General features: G+C 40.5%; 1 protein-coding gene across 1 annotated transcript in view; it reads left to right on the top strand.

The window, feature by feature from the left end:
• Window positions 1-4603: 4603 nt before the first annotated feature.
• Window positions 4604-23177, top strand: part of LOC104280063 (signal peptide, CUB and EGF-like domain-containing protein 1) — a gene marked incomplete at its 5' end in the record, with an annotated part of 27886 nt that continues 9312 nt past the window's right edge. Inside the window, 8 exons of the mRNA XM_009877597.1 lie at window positions 4604-4720; window positions 10228-10350; window positions 13703-13822; window positions 15138-15230; window positions 16661-16777; window positions 19102-19260; window positions 20313-20516; window positions 21897-22058. Of these exons, the coding sequence (XP_009875899.1) occupies window positions 4604-4720; window positions 10228-10350; window positions 13703-13822; window positions 15138-15230; window positions 16661-16777; window positions 19102-19260; window positions 20313-20516; window positions 21897-22058 (1095 nt within the window). The remainder of the gene's footprint in view (window positions 4721-10227; window positions 10351-13702; window positions 13823-15137; window positions 15231-16660; window positions 16778-19101; window positions 19261-20312; window positions 20517-21896; window positions 22059-23177) is intronic.

Here is a 23177-nt window from a genome sequence, read left to right as displayed (position 1 = left end):
TTACAGGGGACTGCATTTGAGGACTGGAAACAGAGTGCAGAAAGGAGCCTTTCACTTCAGAGCTGCTGGTAGGAATCCAGCTCAATTTCAGACTTAGCAAAAATCATTACTGTGTGATGGCTTCTGGTGCCCTGCACTTGATGTCCACAAATGAGTCAGTGTCCACATCACACAAGCCACCAGAACAATTGGTGCTACTGTAATTGAGAGTCTACTGGCAGCATTGGTGGAAAGGGCAGGGACTTGAATGAGCATGGAAAATGAGCTGCTTTCTCGCTGCTCCCTCAGGTCACTGTTGAGACACATCTGTGTGAGAAAACTTAGAAGAAATTTGATCTGTGGTAGCTCCCTTCGGGAGATAGATGGAAGACTGCATTCCCATTCTGACAACCTGATACCTGCTAACAAACATTATATTCAAGAAAAATATAGATCATTATGGGATCATTTAACGTGTGAAAGCATGAACTAAAAAACCAAAAATGCTAAGTATGATTGAAAAATCAACAATAAAATCCAAATGCTGGCTTAGTTTTGAAATGCTAGGAACAGAGCCAAACAAATATTATCAAGCATGACCACTGTTGGCAACAATTGCTTCCCTCAAAAGCACAGGGAAATCCTACTCTTTTATTAAACCATTGAACAATCTCTTCAGGCTGAATCCCTTCTAGGCAAAAATAAAGGAGTGCTTCCACTGTTCAAACATTCTCTTTGGAGATAAGAACGTGGGTTAGTAGAAGAGATGTTGGACTTTATTCAGCCTGAGATGATGCCTTGGTGTCATGGAAACAGTGGCTAGAAGGAGAGCTCTCGGCAGCACAGGGCACCATGAAGCGAGAGCCTTTAGAGACTGGGACTGCCAGTGTGCATGGGAATCGGTGGTGGAGGTTGGAAGGGACCTCTGGAAGTCATCTGCTCAACTCCTGAACTTGGCACTTGACTAAGTTGTCTGCTGTAAAGTACAGAGGGCCTCATCTTAGAATTTATATAGTACTTGGTAATCCTAAAAAAAACCTGCCTCTGGCAGGAAACTAGTTGTGTACTACTGGAGATGAATTTAGCCCCATGGTTCCTGTAAGCTTCAAATGGTTAAACTGTGAAGGTGTCTCTTAATGTGCTGAAATGACACAATTGCTTATGCTGCTTACACTGGTGAATGTGATACAAATTTTTGATGAAGTGAAAGTAAAAAGAATGGGTTTGATGTCAAATAAGTGTGTTAGCAAATCTGAAGTTATCCGAGACAGCTTGGACTATTTGTGAATTCATGCCAAATTCAAATAAAAATAGAATAGAAACTTTCAACCTCTAGTTGAAGTTTTCCACTCCTTGAAAACAAAACATTTTGACTTTTCCTATTACAACAATTCAAAAGCTTAATTTAAATAACTTTAGGTCATTTTAAGAGCACCTTAGACCCAGAAAGTTAATTTCTCAGTATTTATTTCGGTATGTAAAAAGGGGGAAATTCAGAGCAACCCAATACAAAAATGTGTGTTGGAGTGCGTACATGTGTTTTGGGGAGAATTGACCACAAAACTGAAGGAGAACTTATTTGTTCTCAGTTCCCTAGCTGTAACCTGTGACATCTCTGCTTTTGTGTTTTGGGGCTTCTCCAGTAGATAATGCTATCAGATTGTTCAGTGTTGTTTGTACAGCAGAGAGGAGATTTAGATAGCTATGTTCATTCCCAGTTGTGTGCTAGCAGGATTTGGAACCCGGGGCTGTGAAGGTGAAGCCAGGTGTAACTCCCTGCTCCTCAGTCTCTTAAGAGATATACCCATATCATGAGGGTGGAGAGAAATAAGCACATCCTTTCAGGGTAAATTTGGAGAAGTATTGCGGAGCACCACAAAGGTGTGAGGGCCAGCTTCAAAATTTCTGGGAGCCAGGAGATAACAGCACCCAGAACACAGATTTCAGAGTTTAAAAAAAGAAAAAGTAGTGCGAGAGTATTTCAGCATCCTGAAACACCTTAGCGAAGAGCATGTGGCCCACATTTTTCCCTTTTCTATGACCAGTGCTGAATTCCTCAAGGGACTGGTGATTCTGCAGATAGGGGGCTGCAAAAGTGTGGTCCTCGGGCAGAGCCTAGCCCTGCCCTCCACAGGCAAGGAGGAGAGGGTGCTGACAACCTTGGTGTTAGAGAAGGAAAGATCTACACAGAGGCTTTCCACATTCGAGCGGCCAAAGCAAGATTCCCAATTCAGCAGAGGCCGAATTTATGAGAACTGCAGCAGGAGGTGGGATGAGGGGTTTAAATGGCAAAAAAGCTTTTAATAGCAGTCTTTGCATTATAATAAAAGTGTTTATTTCGGCGTCTCTGCTAGCCCGTGTAAGCAATATAACTTTATGAGTAGCTGATATTTCGTGTAATAGAAATGCATTTGCCCATCGTGAGTGCCTCTAGCTTGGCAAGCAGATGACTGGTCATATTATTAGGCAGGCTTGTTTCCACGGGCAGAGAGGGGTATGTATCCTTCTTAAGGGGAAGAAAAACCTGCAAAGGCCTAAACCATAAGATGTAATAACACAAAGCAGTGTGTGTGAAAGCAATGCATAAATCGCATTCACTAAAGTAGTACAGGATAAGGTCACTATTGAGAAATACGAAATTATTTTTGAAAATGAGCCTTCCAAGGTAAGTCAGAGGCCAGAAAATGAGCTGCTTTTGTGTATTTCCTGCCATACCATACAGCGAACAAGGTTACACATGAATGAAACCATGATGTATGACTTGGCTTCTTACGCATTAAAAATCCTTTTAAAATATAACTGTGGTGTTCCTTCCCAAATGATTTTACTTTATGTATTTATTTGGAGAAAACTGAAGCAGTTTGCCATTTATGTGTATTCAAAAAACTGCGTATTTCCAAGACTGTAAAAGAAACCTTAAAAAAAATTTCTTTCAGAACTCAAATAATGATGTTTAAAAATGCATAGGAAAATGTCTTAAAATGAAATAGAGAAATGAAATGGATAAAATCTCAGTTGTTCTTTTCTTTGCTACTTGATCGCAACAAGGGGTTGTGATGCGCACATAAAACTGGATAGCATAGATTTTGTTCATCATGTGTATTTCATTATATGTTATGCATTTGCCTAAACAGTTGCTTTCCATGTTGTGAATTCTCTTTTGTGTGAATGTTTTGAAACACTTAAAATTGGAGAGCATATAAAACATAGCTGACCACAGCATTCTGAATCTGCATAAACTCTTACACAGATATTTGGATTTGTGTACACATACACAAACTCTTGATTTATATTTATTGAATTATTTGCATTTGTAATAGCAGGATGAGACCTAGAATGTTTCATTAAACTTCAAAACTATATAAGTAATACTGAATATAGGAGTTGGGTAGCACACCCTTAAGTATTTCTGAGTTTCCACCTTTTTTTCAAGCATCCACATCTTTCTAAGCAAGTACAATATGAAAGTCCAAGTTATGTATACTAGTGTTGCTGCTCAGGTTCTATTCTTAGTAAGCAACTCTAGAAAGTGCGAATACTATTACGTTAATTTATACCTCAGAAATATTAGATGAATGCAATTTTTGTTGAGATTACCACTCTTAAATCATAGAATCATAGAATGGTTTGAGTTGGAAAGAGCATTAAAGATCACCTAGTTCTAATCCCCCTGCCATGGGCGAGGATGCCTTTCATAAATGCTAGTAAACCATTCATAAATAATGCCATGGTGTTAATATTTCTGACCTTTTAACAACAACAACAACAAATCACTGAAGAGGATTCTAGGAAAATGAATTGTTTGAGGCTAAAATTCACTCAAAAGCTGTTATTTTGCAGACTTTGCTATTTAAAATACCTTTACTGTAGCTGACACACTGATGACTGCTGTCAGATGAACCCTTATGTCACCCTGCTCAACAAAACCTCTGTACTGTCTTTGAAGCAATGTGCTTTTAATTGCTTTCTTCATAGGCTGCTGGATGGAGGAACTACGTAAATAAGAGTTTCACGTTAGTGAGCTGTTATAATTAGAGATGCCTGACTTTTTTAAGAGAACGAGGTGGAATTATTCTTGAATTAGGTAGAAAGTGCATGCTGGACTAAGATTTCCTGTGTCTTAGGTGCAGCCCATCCATTCCTGATACTGGCTTATTCTTAGACAGTGTTTTGCTTATGCTCCCTGTAGCCTGTACAGTCTTGCATAGGCAGAGCAGAAGCCTGCAAGCGGCTCTGTCCTGGTGGGCAAGGTGTTAGAGGAATGGTCAGTGAAAGAAATAATTATTTGATTTAACCAAAAACTTCTTCTCGTCGTGCCAGTAACTGCTCAAAACCTTAATAAACCCACAGTCCTGCTCGGAAAATATGCTCAGAAGTTAAAGGTTGCCATCTAATGGTGAACATATATAATACAGTCTTCATATTTTTTCTTAACTTTCCTTTTCTTACTTTTCTCCATGTACCTGCAAGATCTTTCTTTATAAGGCACATGAAGAATGAGACTAATGTTTTATTCAGATTTTATCTGGGATGATTAGTAACAAGATGTTGCAACTGAATGTGAAATTCCAGCCATTCGGTTTAACTGAATTCTTATGTCGTCATGTTTTTTCTATGAATTTAGATATAGATGAGTGTTCCTTTGAAAGAACCTGTGATCACACCTGCATCAACTACCCTGGAAGCTTTGAATGTCTCTGCCATAAAGGCTACACCTTGTACGGACTGACACACTGTGGAGGTTTGGAAACTGAGTTTTGCTTCTGTGTTTGCTTGTGTGCTTTGTGAACTGTTTACTGAGACACACATTTTTTAGCTAAAGATTTTGGAACTAAGAAGATAAACCAGTGAGGTTAAAATAATGCTAAAATAGCATAAGCTGCATGTAACTAAAATTTCAGCATCTCAACATTGTTGAAGGATTCCCAGTAGAAGCACATAAAAAACCGTGGCCACACGTTTTTGCAATGGTGGTACATGGCAGCCTCAGTATAGACAAGGAGCCTGCAGCCGTGACACTTGCATCCACTGCTGCGTGACATCCACTGCAGCCGTTCTTCCACAACCCTCAGAAAGCAGCCTCATGGCTGGGGTTCATCGCATTGTACTTCCTTGCAGAATTTTGAAGCGCAGAGAACCAGTCGGTACTTCCACAGGAGTCAGATTAGTTAAAGTCGCATTAACAGAAAGAAGGCTTCAAATGATGGGTAACAAGGAAAATAGGAGAAGGATGTCCCTTTTACAAAGTTTACAACTTTTGGTTCTGTTGGTATTTGTTCTCCCCAGTCTGCAACATAAACTATCTGTGAAACTCATTATCAAAGGCTGTCGTGGTACCTGGTTCCCATCATCTTTGGAGCTACTTCGGCCTTTCTAGCATAACTGGAAAGAACTGATGCTCTAATGTCTGGTTATCAGAGAGGGATGTTTTTAAGTGCATCATAGGGCAGTATTATCACAATCATGGAATCGTAGAATTGTCAGGGTTGGAAGGGACCTTAAAGATCATCTAGTTCCAACCCCCCTGACATGAGCAGGGACATCCCCCGCTAGATCAGGCTGCTCAGAGCCCCATCCAGCCTGGCCTTAAACACTTCCAGGGATGGGGCTTCCACCCCCTCTCTGGGCAACCTGTGCCAGTGTCTCACCAGCCTCATGGGGAATAACTTCTTCCTAACATCCAATCTACTTCTACTCGTTCAAGGCAGGAGAATTTCGGAGCACTCCAGTGTTTGCCAGGGTTATCACAGAACGAGACTGCCTGCCACTGGCCTGGCTAACACCCTCAGGTATCGCTGTGGTCTCCTGCCTGAACATTTAATAAGTGGTAGTTAGTTTTGACGGTCTTCAGAATGCTGATCAGAGGAGAGCAGAGGGTTTTTTTGAGGGATTTAAGTGTATTAGATCTGAATTATGCTTTTAATATTGCACAAGCAAAAGTGAGAGGGGAAAGTTATAATAAAACCTGAAAGCCTGGAATCTAAATTACTTATCTGACTGGCACAAAAACACCTGTCCATGCTACTTCTAAATGTAAAACTAAATTGCTTTCTCTAGTTGAAAGATGTTTAATAGTTAATTATTCAAGTGATTTAAGATGCAAAAATTCATAAAGTTTGTGTCATACTATAAATAAAGCTCTGACTTTAAGTCTGCAAAACCCATGTATTCAGGCTCGGTTCTGATCTGAGTCAGACTTAACACAGGGAAAGTATGCTAGAAGAATTGCTGGGAACAGTGTTGGGTCGTAATCGCTCTTTGTGGAGCAGGAATCATGGTGCATATTATATGCCAGAGTTATCCTCAATGTATTCCTAAGTAAATCGTGCTACAGACTGAGATAAAAAAAGATATAGTTAAAAAAAATACAGTTAAAGGCTCATGTTGTTTCAGTTCCCATGCAATTCGGTTTCTGCCATGCAAACAGATGTAGTAGAAACAGAGTCTAGCCCCTCACTTCTGTCCAGATGCCGAGTCCACCTGATTTTGTAGGGTTCACTTGAGATGTCTCTGCCTGGCTTCTCTTTGGGAGAAAGGTTTCGGAGGTACATGCTGATATCTTTTTTACAGAGTAGGATAAGTAACAAATGAATTTACTGTATAGTAGAGGCAGGCAGAGAAATAGGAGTCAATCCAAGGAAAGGGTTTGGAAGAAGACTCCACTTGAGGCCAGTTCTGAAAGCAAAATCAGAGGCTGAAAGTTTTGGGCACCTGTGCAATGTAGTGTGGAGACACTGATCTTCAGTTTGACTGATGATTCCTTAATGGCTTAGTGTGTGTATTAATTTAGGGAAAGCTCCAAAGTTTGGGGTTCAGCCTCAATCTTTAAATAATCTTCAGCTTCAGTTTTTTTAAATAAGTCTGAAGTTGAACCAAAATTCTAACTGAAAGTAGTCAGTGCTAAACTTAAGGCAAAAACTAAATCAAAATGTTCTGCTTTTTTCCGCAGTGGGCAGATTCAAAATCACAGCTCTGAATCCAGACTTGTCCAGGCCCTGAACTTTGCCATTCAAGCCTGTCATTAGTTGTAGTCAGCCCCTGGAGACTGATGTTTATAGTGGAACAAATAACATGTGGCTGACACCCACATGGCACTGAGCAGAAGCCAAAACTAGGGAGAAATAATGAAAATCTTCAAAAAGATTTGGTGCAAGCTTGCCTCGTAGTAAGCTTGCTCTCCATCTTGCTTCCCCTCTACTAGCAGTTAGTAAATCACATGGCAATATCCTTGTTCTGGGCCTTCTGTGCCACCCTTGTTGATCTCTCTGAAATCATTTTCATGGCATCTGTTGTAAAAAAAGTGGTGTGTCATAAGAGAATCTCTTAGAAGGACAGTGCTAGCACTTACACCACCTGTTTATGTAAAGCCCTACTTGCAGTAGGTTAAGTGACCTTAGGAAAGTCAGTAGAATCTGCCGGACTGTTCAATGCCTTTGGGAATTTAGCTGCCTCTTCAGGAGTTTGGTTCTGGACTGAGGTAGTTGACAGCAAGAGCTCAAATTTGAACAGTTCAGCCAGAGCTGAGTGCATTTAGGAGCACTGTGGACTACATGCGTGTTTCAAAGTGTGAGTTCACAAGTAGGTCCCACTCAGCATGAGCCTGACTGCTATATACAAAACTGGCTTGAACTCAGACTGTGTTTCTGCAGATCACACAGATGGATTTGCACACAGCAATCAGAGTTTAAGCCTGGGCTCAGGCTCCATGCCTGGTAAGATTATGGAGCAGATCCTCCTGGAGGCACTGTTGAGGCAGAAGAATAACAAAGAGGTGATTGGGAACAGTCAACATGGTTTCACCAAGGGCAAATCATGCCTGACAAACCTGGTGGCCTTCTATGAGGTGGTCACAACATCAGTAGACAAGGGAAGAGCAACGGATGTCATTTACTTGGACCTGAGCAAAGCCTTTGACACGGTCCCGCATGACATCCAGGTCTCCAAGCTGATAAAATATGGATTTGATGGATGGACAATTCACGGGATAAAGAACTGGCTTGATGGCTGCACCCAAAAAGTGACTGTCAATGGGTCCATGTCCAAGTGGAAGCCAGTGACAAGTGGAGTCCCTCAAGGATCAGTACAGGGACCAGTCTTGTTTAACATCTTCATCAGTGACATGGACAGTGGCATTGAGTGCACCCTCAGCAAGTTTGCCGACGACACCAAGCTGGGTGGGGTGGCTGACGTGCTGGAGGGTAGGGATGCCATCCAGAGGGACCTCGACAGGCTGGAGAGGTGGGCCCAGGCCAGCCTCGTGAACTTCAACAAGACCAAGTGCAAGGTCCTCCGTCTGGGTTGGGGCAATCCCAATCACCGATATAGGCTGGGCAGTGATTGGCTTGAGAGCAGCCCTGAAGGAAAGGAGTTGGGGATACTGGTTGACGAGAAGCTCAACATGAGCCTTCAGTGGGCACTTGCAGCCCAGAAAGCCAATCGTGTCCTGAGCAGCATCAAGAGGTGTGTGGCCAGCAGATCGAGGGAAGTGGTTCTCCCCCTCTACTCCACTCTTGTGAGACCCCACCTGGAGTGCCACGTCCAGTTCTGGAGCCCACAGCACAAGAAAGATCTGGACATGCTGGAGCATGTCCAGAGAAGGGCCACGAGGATGGTCAGAGAGCTGGAGCACCTCCCCTATGAAAACAGACTGAGAGAGTTGGAATTGTTGAATCTGCAGAAAAGAAAGCTCTGAGGAGGCCTTATTGTGGCCTTCCAGTACCGCAAGGGGCCTACAAGAAAGCTGCTGAGGGGCTTTTTAGGATGCTGGGCAGTGATAGGACTAGAGGGAATGGACTGAAGCTAGAGATGGATCGGTTCGGATGGGACGTTAGGAAGCTCTTCACCATGATTTTGGTGAGACACTGGCACAGGTTGCCCAGAGAGGGGGTGGAAGCCCCATCCCTGGAAGTGTTTAAGGCCAGGCTGGATGGGGCTCTGAGCAGCCTGATCTAGTGGGGGATGTCCCTGCCCATGGCATGGGGGTTGGAACTAGATGATCTTTAAGCTCCTTTCCAATCCTGACAATTCTGTGGTTCTGTGGTTTGGAAAGACAGTTAGACAATTAGCCTGTGAGCATTTATGGCCAGACCTCACTTAGAAACACATTGAATGACAATTTTCCATCTACATTTTTAGGCTTATCATTAAGCCAGAGTATTAGCAAATCAGTATATCTCATGTTCACTTGGTGTCATCCTAGATCATTTGAGCATATGTCAAATGGTGCAACCTGATGTGCCTTGTAAAAGTCTGTTACAGTAATGCTACCGTTTTAGCAAGCAGATGGGTTTCTGTGTTCAGAGGGCAGAAACCAGTTGTTGTTGAGGTTACTACAGTGCCTGAAATAATGAGGCTGTGGTTCATAACAAGGGCTCTACTTGTAAATGAAAGAGTCTGGAGCAGCAACGTGTAACTGATGATTCACTGGTGCCATACAACAATTTTGGCATCTGCCATCTATTATCCCAAGTGTGCATACATGGCACGACTCCTGTTGAGCATGGTGGATAAACATCCTTTTTGGTGGTAGGAGGATAGGAGAGACCAGCCATGTCGGAAAAAATATATAAATGGTGATTGCATAGACTACAAAGGATATACCTCATGTTGACTAAATACTTTTCTAGTGTATCAAAAGTTGAACGATTTTATGTGGAATATCAGTGATAACATATCTGCTAGTTGTTTTGCCTTCTTGCAAGCTTTTACCTTTCATTTTTATTTGAGGAGCAGAAGACTAAATAAACTACACTTCAGCTGCTAGGTTCCTATCAAATCTATGGTTTCCTCCTTCATCTGAATCATTCCTGTGAATCACTGGGGAGAATTTATCTCCCTGTTAGGCAAAAGTGTTATAATCTCACATGTGTTTGTGCCTTTGACATTTTTCCATCTCATGCAATATACATTATTGTCCAGATGCTGAAAAGACTTTTCAGTGTGTTTTGTATCTTGTGAGTACTTCCAAGAATTTCAGTCTAACTAGTCCTGGGAAGTAAATTGTATTGTATGCACAAATCCTTGAAAGAGTAGGAGCTCTACATGTGTCTAAGGACAAATACATGCAGTATGCACTAAATTTTTTTGATGTATTGTCTGCATTTATACATCTTTATATAGACTTACATATAACAGATATGGTAGAAACATATGGTAGAAGCAGATATCTTTATGCCTATAATATCTTAATGCACAGTATACATCTGTACATATAGTTAATACTCTTCTCAACTTCAATTGCATTTTCAGATATTGATGAATGCAGTATCAGCAATGGTAGCTGTGACTATGGGTGTCTTAATACAATGGGGAGCTATGAGTGTGTCTGTCCACCTGGAAAGAAACTGCACTGGAATAAAAAAGACTGTGTTGGTAAGTGGGGGGGTGACTGTCATGATGCTCCTGTTCTCCAGGAATGTGGAAAAGCCCATGGTTTTGTCTGAGGGATACTGCATTTTCACAGTATACATCCCCAAGTTCATTTCATAAACTCAGATAACACCTGATCCTATGGGGGTCCTTGGGCTAGAATATAGCTGCAGGTGGATTAGAGAACAGGCGATATGCTGGATTTTATCTGTGTAGATTTTTTATTGTATTTTACAAGTCCATTCACACAAATCCTATTTTATTTATTTTGTACTTTTGTTCTTTATTTGTTCTTTGTCCATCTCTATGATCTCAGCTATAACTCTATTTTCCTCTAAGACTAATTTAAAATATTCAAAATACTTAAGTGTTCACAAGTGGGACATTGTATTCAGGTTAATATTTACATTCACAGCATCATACTCCAGTTTTTCAAGTCATCTCCACAGGTATCCTGCTTAATATAAATTACTGACACTAGTTGTATCAAAAGTATTAATTACAGTGAGGAAAAATCCTGAGACCACTGAAATTATGGTACTTCCTGCTAGTGTCACTTTGTGTCAGGTCGGAAGTTCTGTATCCTTTAAGTAGATTATGCTTTTCCTGGAGTCTTATTTGAAACACAGCAAATACTGGCCATGGCTTCAGCCATTCAAAGTATTTTCCGTGAGATTTTAATTTCATATTCACATTTCTAATGGAAATAACATACTTTTGGTCTTTCATAGTCACATTTTGGCTGTGAGAGTTTTGCTGGTTTTTTTTTAACCAGTAATAACTTCTCATAGATACATTTGGGGCCGATGCCTAATTCCTAACTGGGAGCAAGACAGAACAAGGAAGGGGGGCACATGACTTAAGGGAATTTCTGCACACATTGAAGGAAAGCCCTGCTTTCTGGAGTAGAGAGCACCGCACTGGCCTCTTGCGTGATTATGCAGTTGTGGTGTTTTTTCACTTACATGGATACAACAGTATAGAAGGCACTTCATAATCAAGGTGGGATGGGGTGGCAGATATCTCAAGCTGAGTTTCAGCCTTTGCCACTGACTTTCTTCCTAACCACAACCAATAATTTATTTTTCCTGCTTACCTTGAAATATATTACCTTTCACACTATATAGAGAACTGAGTACTGTAGGAGTAAGAAATGGTTCAACCTGGTTTTTTTAGTTATCCATTAGGTCTCCCTTGCAATGTGTCAGTTAGTCCTCTGTAAAGGAGTCTGTAAATTAACAGCATGGACTAAAATTTTTTGAAGTCTGATATATAGTTAGACCACAGAAGTTTTGTGCTAGATTCCATCTCAACCTTGCCAGAGTGCTTTTCCCATGGTAAGAGTCTGTATTAAAAATATTTTCCTGCTTGTAAATTTCTCATAATTATTTGTAATACTCAGTTGGAAGATGGAAAATAGAACACCCTTCTCTATTGAAACACAGTTTTATTTGATGAATTTAATGAGGCTTAAAATGAGTGTCATCTCCCTGCTGACTGACTGCCTTTATTACCAACATTGTTTAGAGGAAAATGCATTCTACATTGTTATAAAGGCACAATAAAGAGGAAGAGAATGATATTTAGTGATCCTGAACGCCACATGATTTAGAGACATTTGCAGTAACAAAATCCTCTTATGCTCAGCAATGACGCTTCGTGCTTGCATTATCTCCTTAGTCCAAAGAAATAATTTCTTTAAAAACATCACCAAAGCAACATAAAAGATCTTAGGAAGGAGGTAAGTGGAGGATGATTATTCCCATATTTGAGATGTGAACATCAGACTGTTTAAGGGACTTGTATATGTATTTATTTAACCACCACTGAGGCTCAGAACACAAACCAGCTCATGGCTGCTGGGACCCTTTGTCTGCACCCAAGCCAAGCCAGGCAAGGCTTATTCCAGCTACCACATTTGAATTGCCCTTCTTCATCCCAGCTTTACTGGGCTCTTCCCAAACTGTGGCAGACTCAAACCAGTCTGGCTGCTGCAGCTCTGATCTCTCCCTTACCTTGCTACGGTTTAGTGGTGAGCTGACAGGTAAAGAAAATGACGTTTGCAGTAGCACAGTCAGCCATGAGCAAAACAAGAGTCAGCCAAGGCCATCTTGTATGGTGAGCATGTTTGGAAGATATTGCAAAAAACAGCCAGCAAAAAAGCACATGTACCTGAACAGGCTTTTTTATGGGGCTGAAGTAAGAACTGCTCTACAGACAACTGGCTGAGATTTAACCAGCTGATGCAGTGTGAAATATCTGCTTGAAGAGGTGCCCAGTGGCACATGGCCAGTGGCCAGTGCAGGGGTTAAATCTCTGGGGCAAAGGAGGGAAGCAGTGAGGTACTCAGTGGTAGTGATAGCACCTGCTGCCAAGAACAAACCTCATCCTTTGGGTGTTAAGTAACTCTTCAGTCCCCAAAGATGTCAAATTAAAATAAATGCAGGTTTATAATTATCGGTGGCATACTATCATCTCAGGGTGAAGCACAGAGACTGCTCCAACAGTTCTTGACAAGTTTGTGTGTAATTTCAGCTAAAATGCAAATGGTCCCTTGACCCAAATATGAAGAGTCACTTGTGAAACCTGCAAGTTACTCTGTCTTCATCCTGCCATGAAGCTAATAGGAGAAGCTGGATATTTCCATCACACAACCTGCGATGTTGAGGGCACTGATGAGAAATGGTAATGTCTACGTGTGTTGCAGTATCACTTCTAGCATTGCTCAGGGCATTTCGGCAGCGTGTGAAAGGACTGGTGGGACTGTCCATCTCTATCCCAGCATGTCCAGCCTCACCTCTGCCTGGATGGAAGAAGCTAGAGCGTGGAAGTAAAATTAGAAAGTCTGTCAGTTACAGTGAGAAGGGGAAAATACGATTTCAGTGCTCATCTAAATAAAGGGGTCTTTGTGAAGGTGACTTCTGTGCATGGTGTGGTAGTTAGCCTGTTAAACCAAAGAGCTGTGCCTTCAAAAGAGGGGAGAGGGCGTCTCAGGTCATTAGTATTACCTGTCGCTTTGAAATCAAGATGTGCACACCGAATAATGTTCATAATCAGAGAGATACCTGCTTTCCAGAGTGCGGATCTGGACCTGAACAGTCTCAAAGTAGAAAGGAAAGACTGATCTAGAGTTTAGGTCTGAAAACCTAAAGTTTCATTTTCAAGTCAAGCTCAAGAACCACATCCATATCCTCTCCCTAGTGTGTGCTTATTTCAGAAATGCCTGGGCCTGTGATTTTGCTTTGTTGCCACTTCTACCTCCCTCATCACTGTATGCAAGTGGATGTACAAGGTTCTTGGTTGGGCAGTGTCTTAATTTCTTTTTTTCTTTTTTCTTTTTTTTTTACATCCTCAGAGGTGGTGAAATGTCTCCCGAATGCCAAACCAGCTCCCAAGGCTCAGCTTACGTGTAGTAAGACAGGAGGCATAGAGAGCTGCTTCCTGTCATGCCCATCCAATACTCTTTTTGTTCCAGGTTTGTACAAAGTGTTTGTCCTCCTAAGTCTACAGTGTGACTGGATGATTTCTCCCTTAATGTACTCGTGATTCTTGCATTCAGTTTTTGTTATGGACAACAGTAAATGAGCAAAAAACATCATTATAAATTGAAGTGGGCCAGACATGCACATCACTAAATACAAGACGAGCTGATGGTCAGTTACATTAGAGGTTTGGTCCTTTGTTGTTTAATTTGAGGTGTTGTTTGCAAGAGTGGGGAAATTCTAACAAAAACCTGAGATGCACATCTACCATAACTAGGATAGTGCAGGAGAAAAATTTTAATATATTGAATTGCTATGTCAAAAGTGAGGGGAAAAAACAATAGTTGATTTCAGTCAATTTCTGCTAATTTTTAGTAACGTTTTTCAACCTGAGTCAAATTGCCTGTGCCTATCCAGGTATATGCTTAAAAGGGTGGACTCTGTAGATAACCTAGCAGCAGCTTTAAACCTGCCTTACTGTCTCGTGCAAAATGGATACAACTGAATCTGTCTCAGGAGGCTGTGTGGAAAAAAGCTGCAGTTGCCGAGTTTTGATAAATTTTGCTGGTAGTAGTTCAGCTGAGTGTTACTTATAGAAACTCAGGCATTTCATGCCCCACCCCTTCTTTTGTATCTTTTGCTATAGGTAATTTTCATCTACACAGTTTTGAAGGGCAGATGAGGCACGGGGGATTGATATCTTTTGCACATATATTCTCATTCTGGATTATTTTCTGTAAGAGTGTCTCTACTTTTCATGTTAGTCCTGGCATTATATGCCCTAGAGCTGTCTACACTTTATTTTCAGTTTAGCAGAGATTACTGGAACCATGTATTTATCTAATCTGTATGCACCAATATACAGTCTTGTCTGTGCAATGTGTAAACCCTGTTACGGTTCTAAGTATGTTATTTTTTGTTTCTGCCAATAAACTCTGTTAGAGTCTGAAGCTAAAATTATTTTGAATGTGGTTCATTTCTTAAATTATGCAGATGATCAAAGTGCAAGGACTCTGCCATAAAATATTTTCTACTTGTGCACCATGGAATTCTTTACAGCTAACCTCATACCAAATTGTTTATAAAATGTAACATTTCAATGCTGGAAGAAACAAAACTTGTAGTCAACACTGTGAAGGAGTAGCTTTTGGCAAACTATTTCATCCAAGTTCAGCGCTTAGAATACCTCCTTACTTAGAAGTACTAACAAGTTTGCTCAAGCATCAAACGTTAATGCTGGGGGTGATGAGGGGACCAAATGCTTTGTGAGGCTGTTGCCATGTGCTGAATCTATGTTCTGTCCTGCAGATTCGGAGAACAGCTACACGCTGAGCTGTGGCGTTCCTGTCCAGCAAGGCAAGGCTCAGCAGAAACGCAATGCGACCCTGCCCAGCTGCGCAGGTAGGTGCTTTCCTCCTTGCCCAGGCCTTGGCGTTTAGGACATAGGTGATGGAAGGTCACCCAGACCATTTGGGAGTTGCAAGACATAACAGCTCTCAAGTTACACAAAGCCAGAATTAGGGTAGCCTGTGTTTCAGCACATGCACGCTCACTTTTCTGCAGCATCTCCTTGAGGGCCAGAGCATGCTTAGTTGGCATCCTGTGTGGCATTGTGTCAGCAGGTCAGTATAGGAACGGTGCAAGTTTGAGGTATATTCAGTAAGAACAAATATTTAGAACACTTTCCATAGTCCAGAAAGGCAGTAGCAAGTATATCTAAATAACATCTTTTCCACACTTGAGAGTGAGCCAGAGGAGCCCATCTGTAGCACAGGAGCAGAAGGCTCTGGTGGGTCCCAACTCTCACCTGTAAAGTCTTTCCTTAGGAACATGGATCCTCCTACTGGGGATTCCCAATAAAAAGGTTGTGAGAACTTTATGACCACATACTGTGTTTCATTCATCTTGTTCTCAGAACTGGCTGAATTATTTTTGCAGAGACATTTCAAACTGTGTCTTAGAGCTGATACTCACCATAAAAATGTTCAGCTCAAAATGGTTGAAGTCTGGCAAAATTAGAAGCGGCAGAAACAGCATCTAGCAGCAGGAAATGTCAGCTTGCTTTACATATCATTACCTGCTGCACTTCTCTCCAACTTGTTGGTTCTCTAACCATGTATTTCTTATCTATTTCGAAAGCATTAGGAGGTACAAAGTTGTGGAGTGAGGTGGCGTGGCAGCAGGTCTGGCTGCCTGTGGCACAGAGGTGGGCTACCTCTGTAGTCCTGCTTCTGCAAGGCCCTCCCAAGGAAAGAGGGACCCACGTTGCGGCACTTACTGCACAAGGAGTGCATGGCTGTAGAACAACCTTTAAAGTCACAAAACATAACTGGCTTGGATTTAAAGCTAAGGAATAAAGCTTGCAAGCCATAGACCGCAGTCAAATAAAGATGTTTCCTTTGGATGATTTTCTACTGGCAACAGCCTAGCTCTACTAAATTAATCTTATTTCTGGTTGGCATTAGCAAGAGCAGAACTACAGCCAAGTAACATGGGAACTCACAGACAGAGAGTCACGAAAAAATATGTAGGAAATAAGCTTTTTCGTAGTAAAAGACGAATTCACCCAAATTCCTCCAAGATGTGCAGGCCTGCTGGAGGGTAAGCATATGTGCAAAGCATGTGTTGTACTAGCAAATTCATTGATCTTTATGGGCTCAGGAGTAAGTGCTTATGTGAAAAAATGAACATGTGGTGTACAAGGTGTGTAACTCTTGGTCTGTCTCTTTCCTATGTTGCAAGAAGACTTTTGAGTCTGCTTTTAGAAATAAGTTTCAGACTTCATTTCATCTGCATCCCAAATGATAGCTTTTTTTACTTTACATCAACAGATGCATTAGCCCCTCCAATCAAGCAGAAAGCTCGTTTTAAAATTAAAGATGCAAAGTGCCATCTACGGCCTCGCAGCAAAGAAAAAACAAAAGATTCTGGGAAGCAAGCTGGTTTAGGTATGTGGTTTCTTCTAACATGTAAACAGCATTCAAATTTTTTGTTTGTTTGTTTGCTTGTTTGCATATTTTGTTTTCACACTGAAGACAGAAAAAAAAATTAATGGTTTTCATATTTGGATCTGAATTTAAGTTCAGGCCAAGGTTCACCCTGTAGCTTAACAGTGCTTTGGGTTTGGATCTAACAGTGCTGAAATGTCACCAGTTGCTTCGAAAAATATTTCTTCAAAAGTACTTAAGTTTGGAATTAAGCTGATCCTTTTTCTGGCATTGGTAATGGCAGAAATATCCTGAGACAAAAGCTATGACCAATGCAAAGTTACATGAAAAAATACCAGTTTCATTTGGTTTGATTTTCCCCAATGAGGTTATAAAAGAAAACGAAAGCTGTTATTTATTTGCTTTATGCTGGATTAGTATCCCATTGCCGCAGCAAAGACAACACCTAAGTAACGAAAGTTATAATCAAAATCTGATGTTACACAGCCTTAGATCTTATGCTGTGTTGGAGTAAGTAGTTATCATGTTAGTATTTATGGAGTATTTAGAAGGTTTAGATATAACTACCAAAAATCTGAAAATAACAAAAAGTTTGTGCTGGGCTGAATCAAAGTAATAATTTTTTTTTTAACTTAGTATGATTAGATATGTGGTAGTATTGTTATTAGTTTTGAACAAAAAAGATATTTAAAAAGTGATATATATTTAACAGATCATCATGATATTTATTTCTTGTCCTCCATCCTCTTGATATCATGACAGGGACAATTAAAGAGTGCTTGGATGGTATTGCTCTGCATTTCTAGAGCTTAAAATATCTGGAATCCATTTGAATTTATTACTAACTCAGAATTTTCCAGATTTTAATACACAGTATTGGTGTTCATATTGTCACTTAAAGCAATTTAGCGCCTTACAGCAAACATCTAGTGGTGATACGTGCTCTGTTGTGAACCTGTCTTACCACCACTTCTGCTATATGAGCCCTGAGCAGTGAAAAAATAGCTTTTCTAAAAAAATGCTGAGAGTTTAAAGATTTTATTTTTAAAATTTAGACTAATATTTTATCTTTACCCTGCAATCTAGACTTTTATTTGCCTAATTTTCCAACTATTGGCTCAAAACAACTCTCAGTTGTGAAGATGCGTACCTTGTCTTTACATATTGTCTTCTTTTAATAAGATGGGATTTTCAGACTAATTTTTAAAGTCATAGACGTTGATTTATTTTTTTGGTTCATACATTCACCATGGGAATGTATTTCTTGGATGCTTTTCCTTATCCTTTGCTTGCTTTGCATTGTATTTTTTATGAACTTCTGGATCTAACGCTAAGATTATACTGTACAACCACAAACTTGGAATGAAGTCGCTTTGTGGCTTGCATGCTAGAGGGTTCTCCCTGACCTGGAAGATTAATTGTCCATCACCAAAAGAAAAGATGTTTTTCACATAGATTTCTTAATATATAGAGAGGATGCATATGTGATTGTGTCCTATCAAATTGTGCCCTTTCTCCTCAGGGTTGACAGGGGCAGACAGTTCCTCTGGCTTGTGACAGGGCAAGAGGAAATGGCCTTAAGTTGTGTCAGGGGAAGTTTAGATTGGACGTTAGGAAAAACTTCCTCATGGAGGGGATTGCCAAGCATTGGAACAGGCTGCCCAGGGAAGAGGTTGAGTCACCATCTCTGGAGATATTTAAAAAACATGTAGATGTGGTGCTTAGGGACATGGTTTAGCAGGGGACCTGACAGGCTTAGGTTTGCTGCTGGACTTGATGATCTTAAGTGTCTTTTCCACCCTAAGTGATTCTATGATTTCCCCTCAGACAAAGCCTTCCAAAATATTTTCATAACCTCCCAAAGGCTTTTAAAAACTTTTGATATATGGTGATTGTCATTGCTGAAAGACATGGATTACCAGCTTGTAGTTTCTAGAGGCCCAGACCTGCTGCTCTCAGGAATTTATAAAAATTTACTCTCTTGCTTTGTTTAACCATCAAATGACTGTGTATAGTATTACTGATCTTAACTAATTTCTCTAAAGAGCTTTCTAATCCTTAGGCAGAGAAGAGACTGGCAATTACAGGCATTAGTGGTACCACTGTGCAGCTGAGCATCACCACACTGTATTTTTTGCCTTCTGCATTCACTAGCAAAATGAGCAACTCCAAAACTGTACAGAGGAGGTGTCTAACACTGCATGTGAAGTGTTACGAAGCCTGTCACTGCATTCAGGATAATCCAGCTGAGATATCGCTTATTAGCCTGTCACTTGCTGCTTTGCTACTTGATATCTTTTCTATCTTGCTTCTTTTATGCCAAGGAGGTCAATTCCCTTGTACAGACAACTGCCAGGTGACCTTTGTGAATCTCAAGTGTGATTCCTCCAAGAAAAAACGCCGAGGCCGCAAGTCACCCTCAAAAGAAGTATCCCATATCACCGCAGAGTTTGAAGTAGAGATGAAGTCAGAAGAAGTCTCAGGTTTGTGAAAGATCTATCTGCGGAGAGAAATCACAATTCAATTCCCCAGTGTGTTGTTAGAATCTCTTTGATGCTGTTTCATCAAGCTGCCGTGCAAGCCTTTTAGCGCAAGCCCCATTCAACAACCTTTCCAAATGCAAAGTTTCAGAGGCTTAATTGGAAGGAATTAAGTATGAAATTAAGCCAAAGGAACAAAGATTGCACCTGCAGCAAAATTCTTTCCAAGTCTTGAATTAAGTCCTGTGCTTTAATTTAGTCTGATTTCTTAAACAGCAGAAGTGCTAATTGGTGCACAGAAAGAGTAAGAATTACGTACGAGTTCTGCAACAACAATGATAAAAACATCCTCCAAAATACAAGTTGCTGGAACTTCAGTCTGAGAATCAAACATTTTTATCACACATTTGGAAAATTCATGTTTTCATAACAAGCTTCAGGAAGAAAAATAATTGCTTCCAGTTATTCATGAGAAGGAATAGCATGCAATAAAATCTAGCCAAAGAAAACATGGGCTGAACTCAATAAACACATCAGTCCTCAGAGGCTAGTCTCTTAACCCTGGTGAGTACCTCACTAGCCAGGTGATTCAAACTGTAAACATGCCAGAAAGCACCTTTCTTTATGTTACGCAGGTATTTTGGTCAGGGAGACGCGAAGAATTCCTGATCAACTGAGTTAAGCATGGGCAGAGAAAATTCAGAAGCAGTAGTGGTGTCAGACTGAGCACACATCTGGAAATATGACAGAGTAGGACTGATGATTTCTGCAGCCCTCACCCTGTGCACTGGGTGTAAGCAGATTTCTTACTGCTAGAGATAGCAGCATTCTCTGTGCACTTATGGGCCATGAAACTCAGTTTGATATTCATCCATGTACTTTCTTGTCCCCTTAAAAAGCCTGATTTTGAGTGAACTGCTTCTACAATTTATACGGAGAAGACAGTGAAGCAAACAGAGGTGTCATAGTGTGATGCAGGCTAAGCTTTTTGTTAAGCACCTCTTTTTAAACATGAATCTCAATTGCTTCTAGTTTTGTTATCATTTCCCATTTAGACACCTGTAACATTGACTGTGTTCGGAAAAGGATGGAGCAGAAGCTGCAAACTGCAATCAAAACATTGAGGAAATCTATTAATAAACAGCAATTTTACATTCAGTTTTCTGGGACAGAATATGAAGTGGCTCAGAAGCCAGCTAAAGCTACTGAAGGGCATGAAGCTTGCAGTACAGGGCAAGTGCTGCAGGATGGAAAATGCGGTAAGTCCCAACAAATCTATTCAGCCACATACCCTAAATCAAGCAGCCCGACATCAAGTTGCCCCTAGTTTGCCAGGAATGAAATCTATGAGATAACAGATGATTTAGATCAATATTAATCCACATATGTGCATGGACCACTGATAGTTCCTAAGACTTTGAAGGGAGTTCATTAAATGATTGCAGGAAAACAAAAGAAGCATATGAAGCATATATATAGATACCTACAGTTGTACTCTGCTGTCAGCTGGTATTGTATTAAGGCCTGCCACAAGGCAACATTGGTAATTAGTTCCCAGTTGCTCCCAGCATCTTCTGAAAACATAATTGTAGTTTTGTAAAACAATAACATGGTGTTTGCTGAGATGCTGTGTATTTTGGTTTATATCACTTCTCTCTCTCTCTCTTTCACCACCAAAAAATCCATGATCTGTGGATGTATTTGTATTTAACACTCAGGAGGTCCAATAAAAAAAGGAATCTGTAGAAATCTATTCTAATGTTATGTAAAATACCTATTTTCTTTAAGCCTTTTCCCAGGCTACCAGGCTTTAGTGCTTTACTGGGGGCAAGGTGCTAGTGCAAAGCTGTTAATGGCAGTTCTCAGCCCTGCAGTCTTTCTAATCACTTAGAGTCATCTTTCCAAAACCAGCATATCTATTTTTACAGCTTTTTTTAGACACCGTGATCTACAAGCTAAAATAAATAGTTAAGTGCACATCTGCTAAGTGCCTCTAGTGAGTTGGTTCAAAGGCTGTTTTCATCATATAGGAAGGGCGATTTAGAAACTGCAGAAAAAATGTTTAATGCAGTCATGTGCCCTGTTGCAGCAAGAACAGCATGTGTGTTCATGTCTGCATCCAAAACGCTTTCTAGTTGGGGTATTTGAGTGTCAGGAGACATAAAATATTACATGGGATACATTGCCCACAGAGAAATCTCTAGAACTGATCTCAGGAGACAGACTTATTGTAGTCACTTGCTATAAAACCAACACATAAATGCACGTAGTGAAAAGTAGAAATTCACATCACTTCCCATGCGTTATGCACCATTACTTTAATTAAACTGCAATATATTGTTTTATGACTGCATCAGCTTTATTAACAACATATGTGTGATAAACACTTCAGTGTATTGCAGTGCCATCTAATAGCTTTAACAGTAGAAGAAGGACCTTGCCCTGATGTAAAATGACCTAGACCACAGAGGAGATTGGCCTGTTTACATTAGGTGGGGATCCTGGACTAACATATACAAAACATATGCCACTATAATACTGGGGCCAAAGAGATCCATCTTCTCTAAATGTCTGATATGAAGGCAAATAATGTGATCAAAATAAAAGTCCTTACGTAGATTCCCCTTTTCTTTTCTCAGTTACCTGCAGCACGGGCACCTTTTATAGTGGAGAACATAATCAATGCGTTCCTTGCTCGCCAGGAACATACCAAGACACAGAAGGTCAACTTACCTGTGAACCTTGCCCAAGTAACGATGGACAGGGAGTAGCGGGCGCCCGGAATGTGTCAGAATGTGGAGGCAAGTTTAATTTGATTATAAAAGGATTAGGTGTTGCCACAGAGCCTGTGGGGCACAGAGGCAAAAAGAGGGAATAGCCTTCCACACTTCTGTCTTGTAAAGGTAACAGAAGAAAACTCTGTGCACTTACAAGCAATACACAAAATGTTTGGGCTTGTTCCACCCACTGACATTGCTGACGAGAAGATGGGACCTGCTGCAGCAATGTGAATGGGCATGGGAATGAAGAAGCCAAGCAAAGCACTTTGCTTCAAGTCAGGTATGGAACCTGAGCATACCTTGACTTGTAACGACTCGCCAGGTATCTTATGAGCCAAAGGGATGGATTGCTTTGGACTGGTATTGGTGAGTCTAATGAACCTGCTGATTTAATGTTTTGCATGAGATGCAGTTTACCTGGTCTAATCAGCAGCAATCATAATGCCGAGTTAATTACTCAAAGCTAATGAATGCAAGTTTCAGTGCTGCTTGAATTCACTATAGCTTTTGGCAAGTGATGTAGCATCTTTGACTCAACTTTGTGATACATAAATTAGATGATAAGGATGGTAATACCTGGTTTCAGAAGGGAGCTGTGATTCTACTGTAACTAGATCAAGATAAGGTTTCAAGACACAACTGTTAATTATTTTATTTACCTTATTTCTTTACAGATGAGCAAAATCTAGTTTACAGCAGATACATTATTTGACCTTTAAAGAAATCTGTCCTATCTGCTACACAAGTTCTAACTTTAAAACTCATCTCTGTAATTTGCATTAATGCTTTCTTCAAGGATATCTCGAGTAAACACACAAAAAAGTCAGTTGAGAAACTGCCGCTTTTTCCTCATTCACTGAATAAAAAATAACTCTAGTGTCTCCAGACCAAACATGTGGTAGATTTTGCTGATTTACTGTATGAAGCAAATATCACAGATAAATTGTTGAAATGCCTGTGCATCTTTGTAGCATTGGTTTGTGTTTATCCAAAATGTAACAAGAGTAAATTATCAAAATAAAATCAGGGTTTATAAAGGTTGGCAATAGCATACTGACCAAAGCAGCACAATGAGTAGAGAGAAAAGACTTTTGTTTCAAAGCTTGCATTTTGAATTATTGCTCTGCACAACAACAAAAA

The sequence above is a fragment of the Apaloderma vittatum genome, unplaced genomic scaffold, assembly GCF_000703405.1.
Source record: "Apaloderma vittatum isolate BGI_N311 unplaced genomic scaffold, ASM70340v1 scaffold8811, whole genome shotgun sequence".
In the NCBI taxonomy this organism is placed as follows: Eukaryota; Metazoa; Chordata; class Aves; order Trogoniformes; family Trogonidae; genus Apaloderma; species Apaloderma vittatum.
This window is presented reverse-complemented; position numbering and strand designations above follow the sequence as displayed.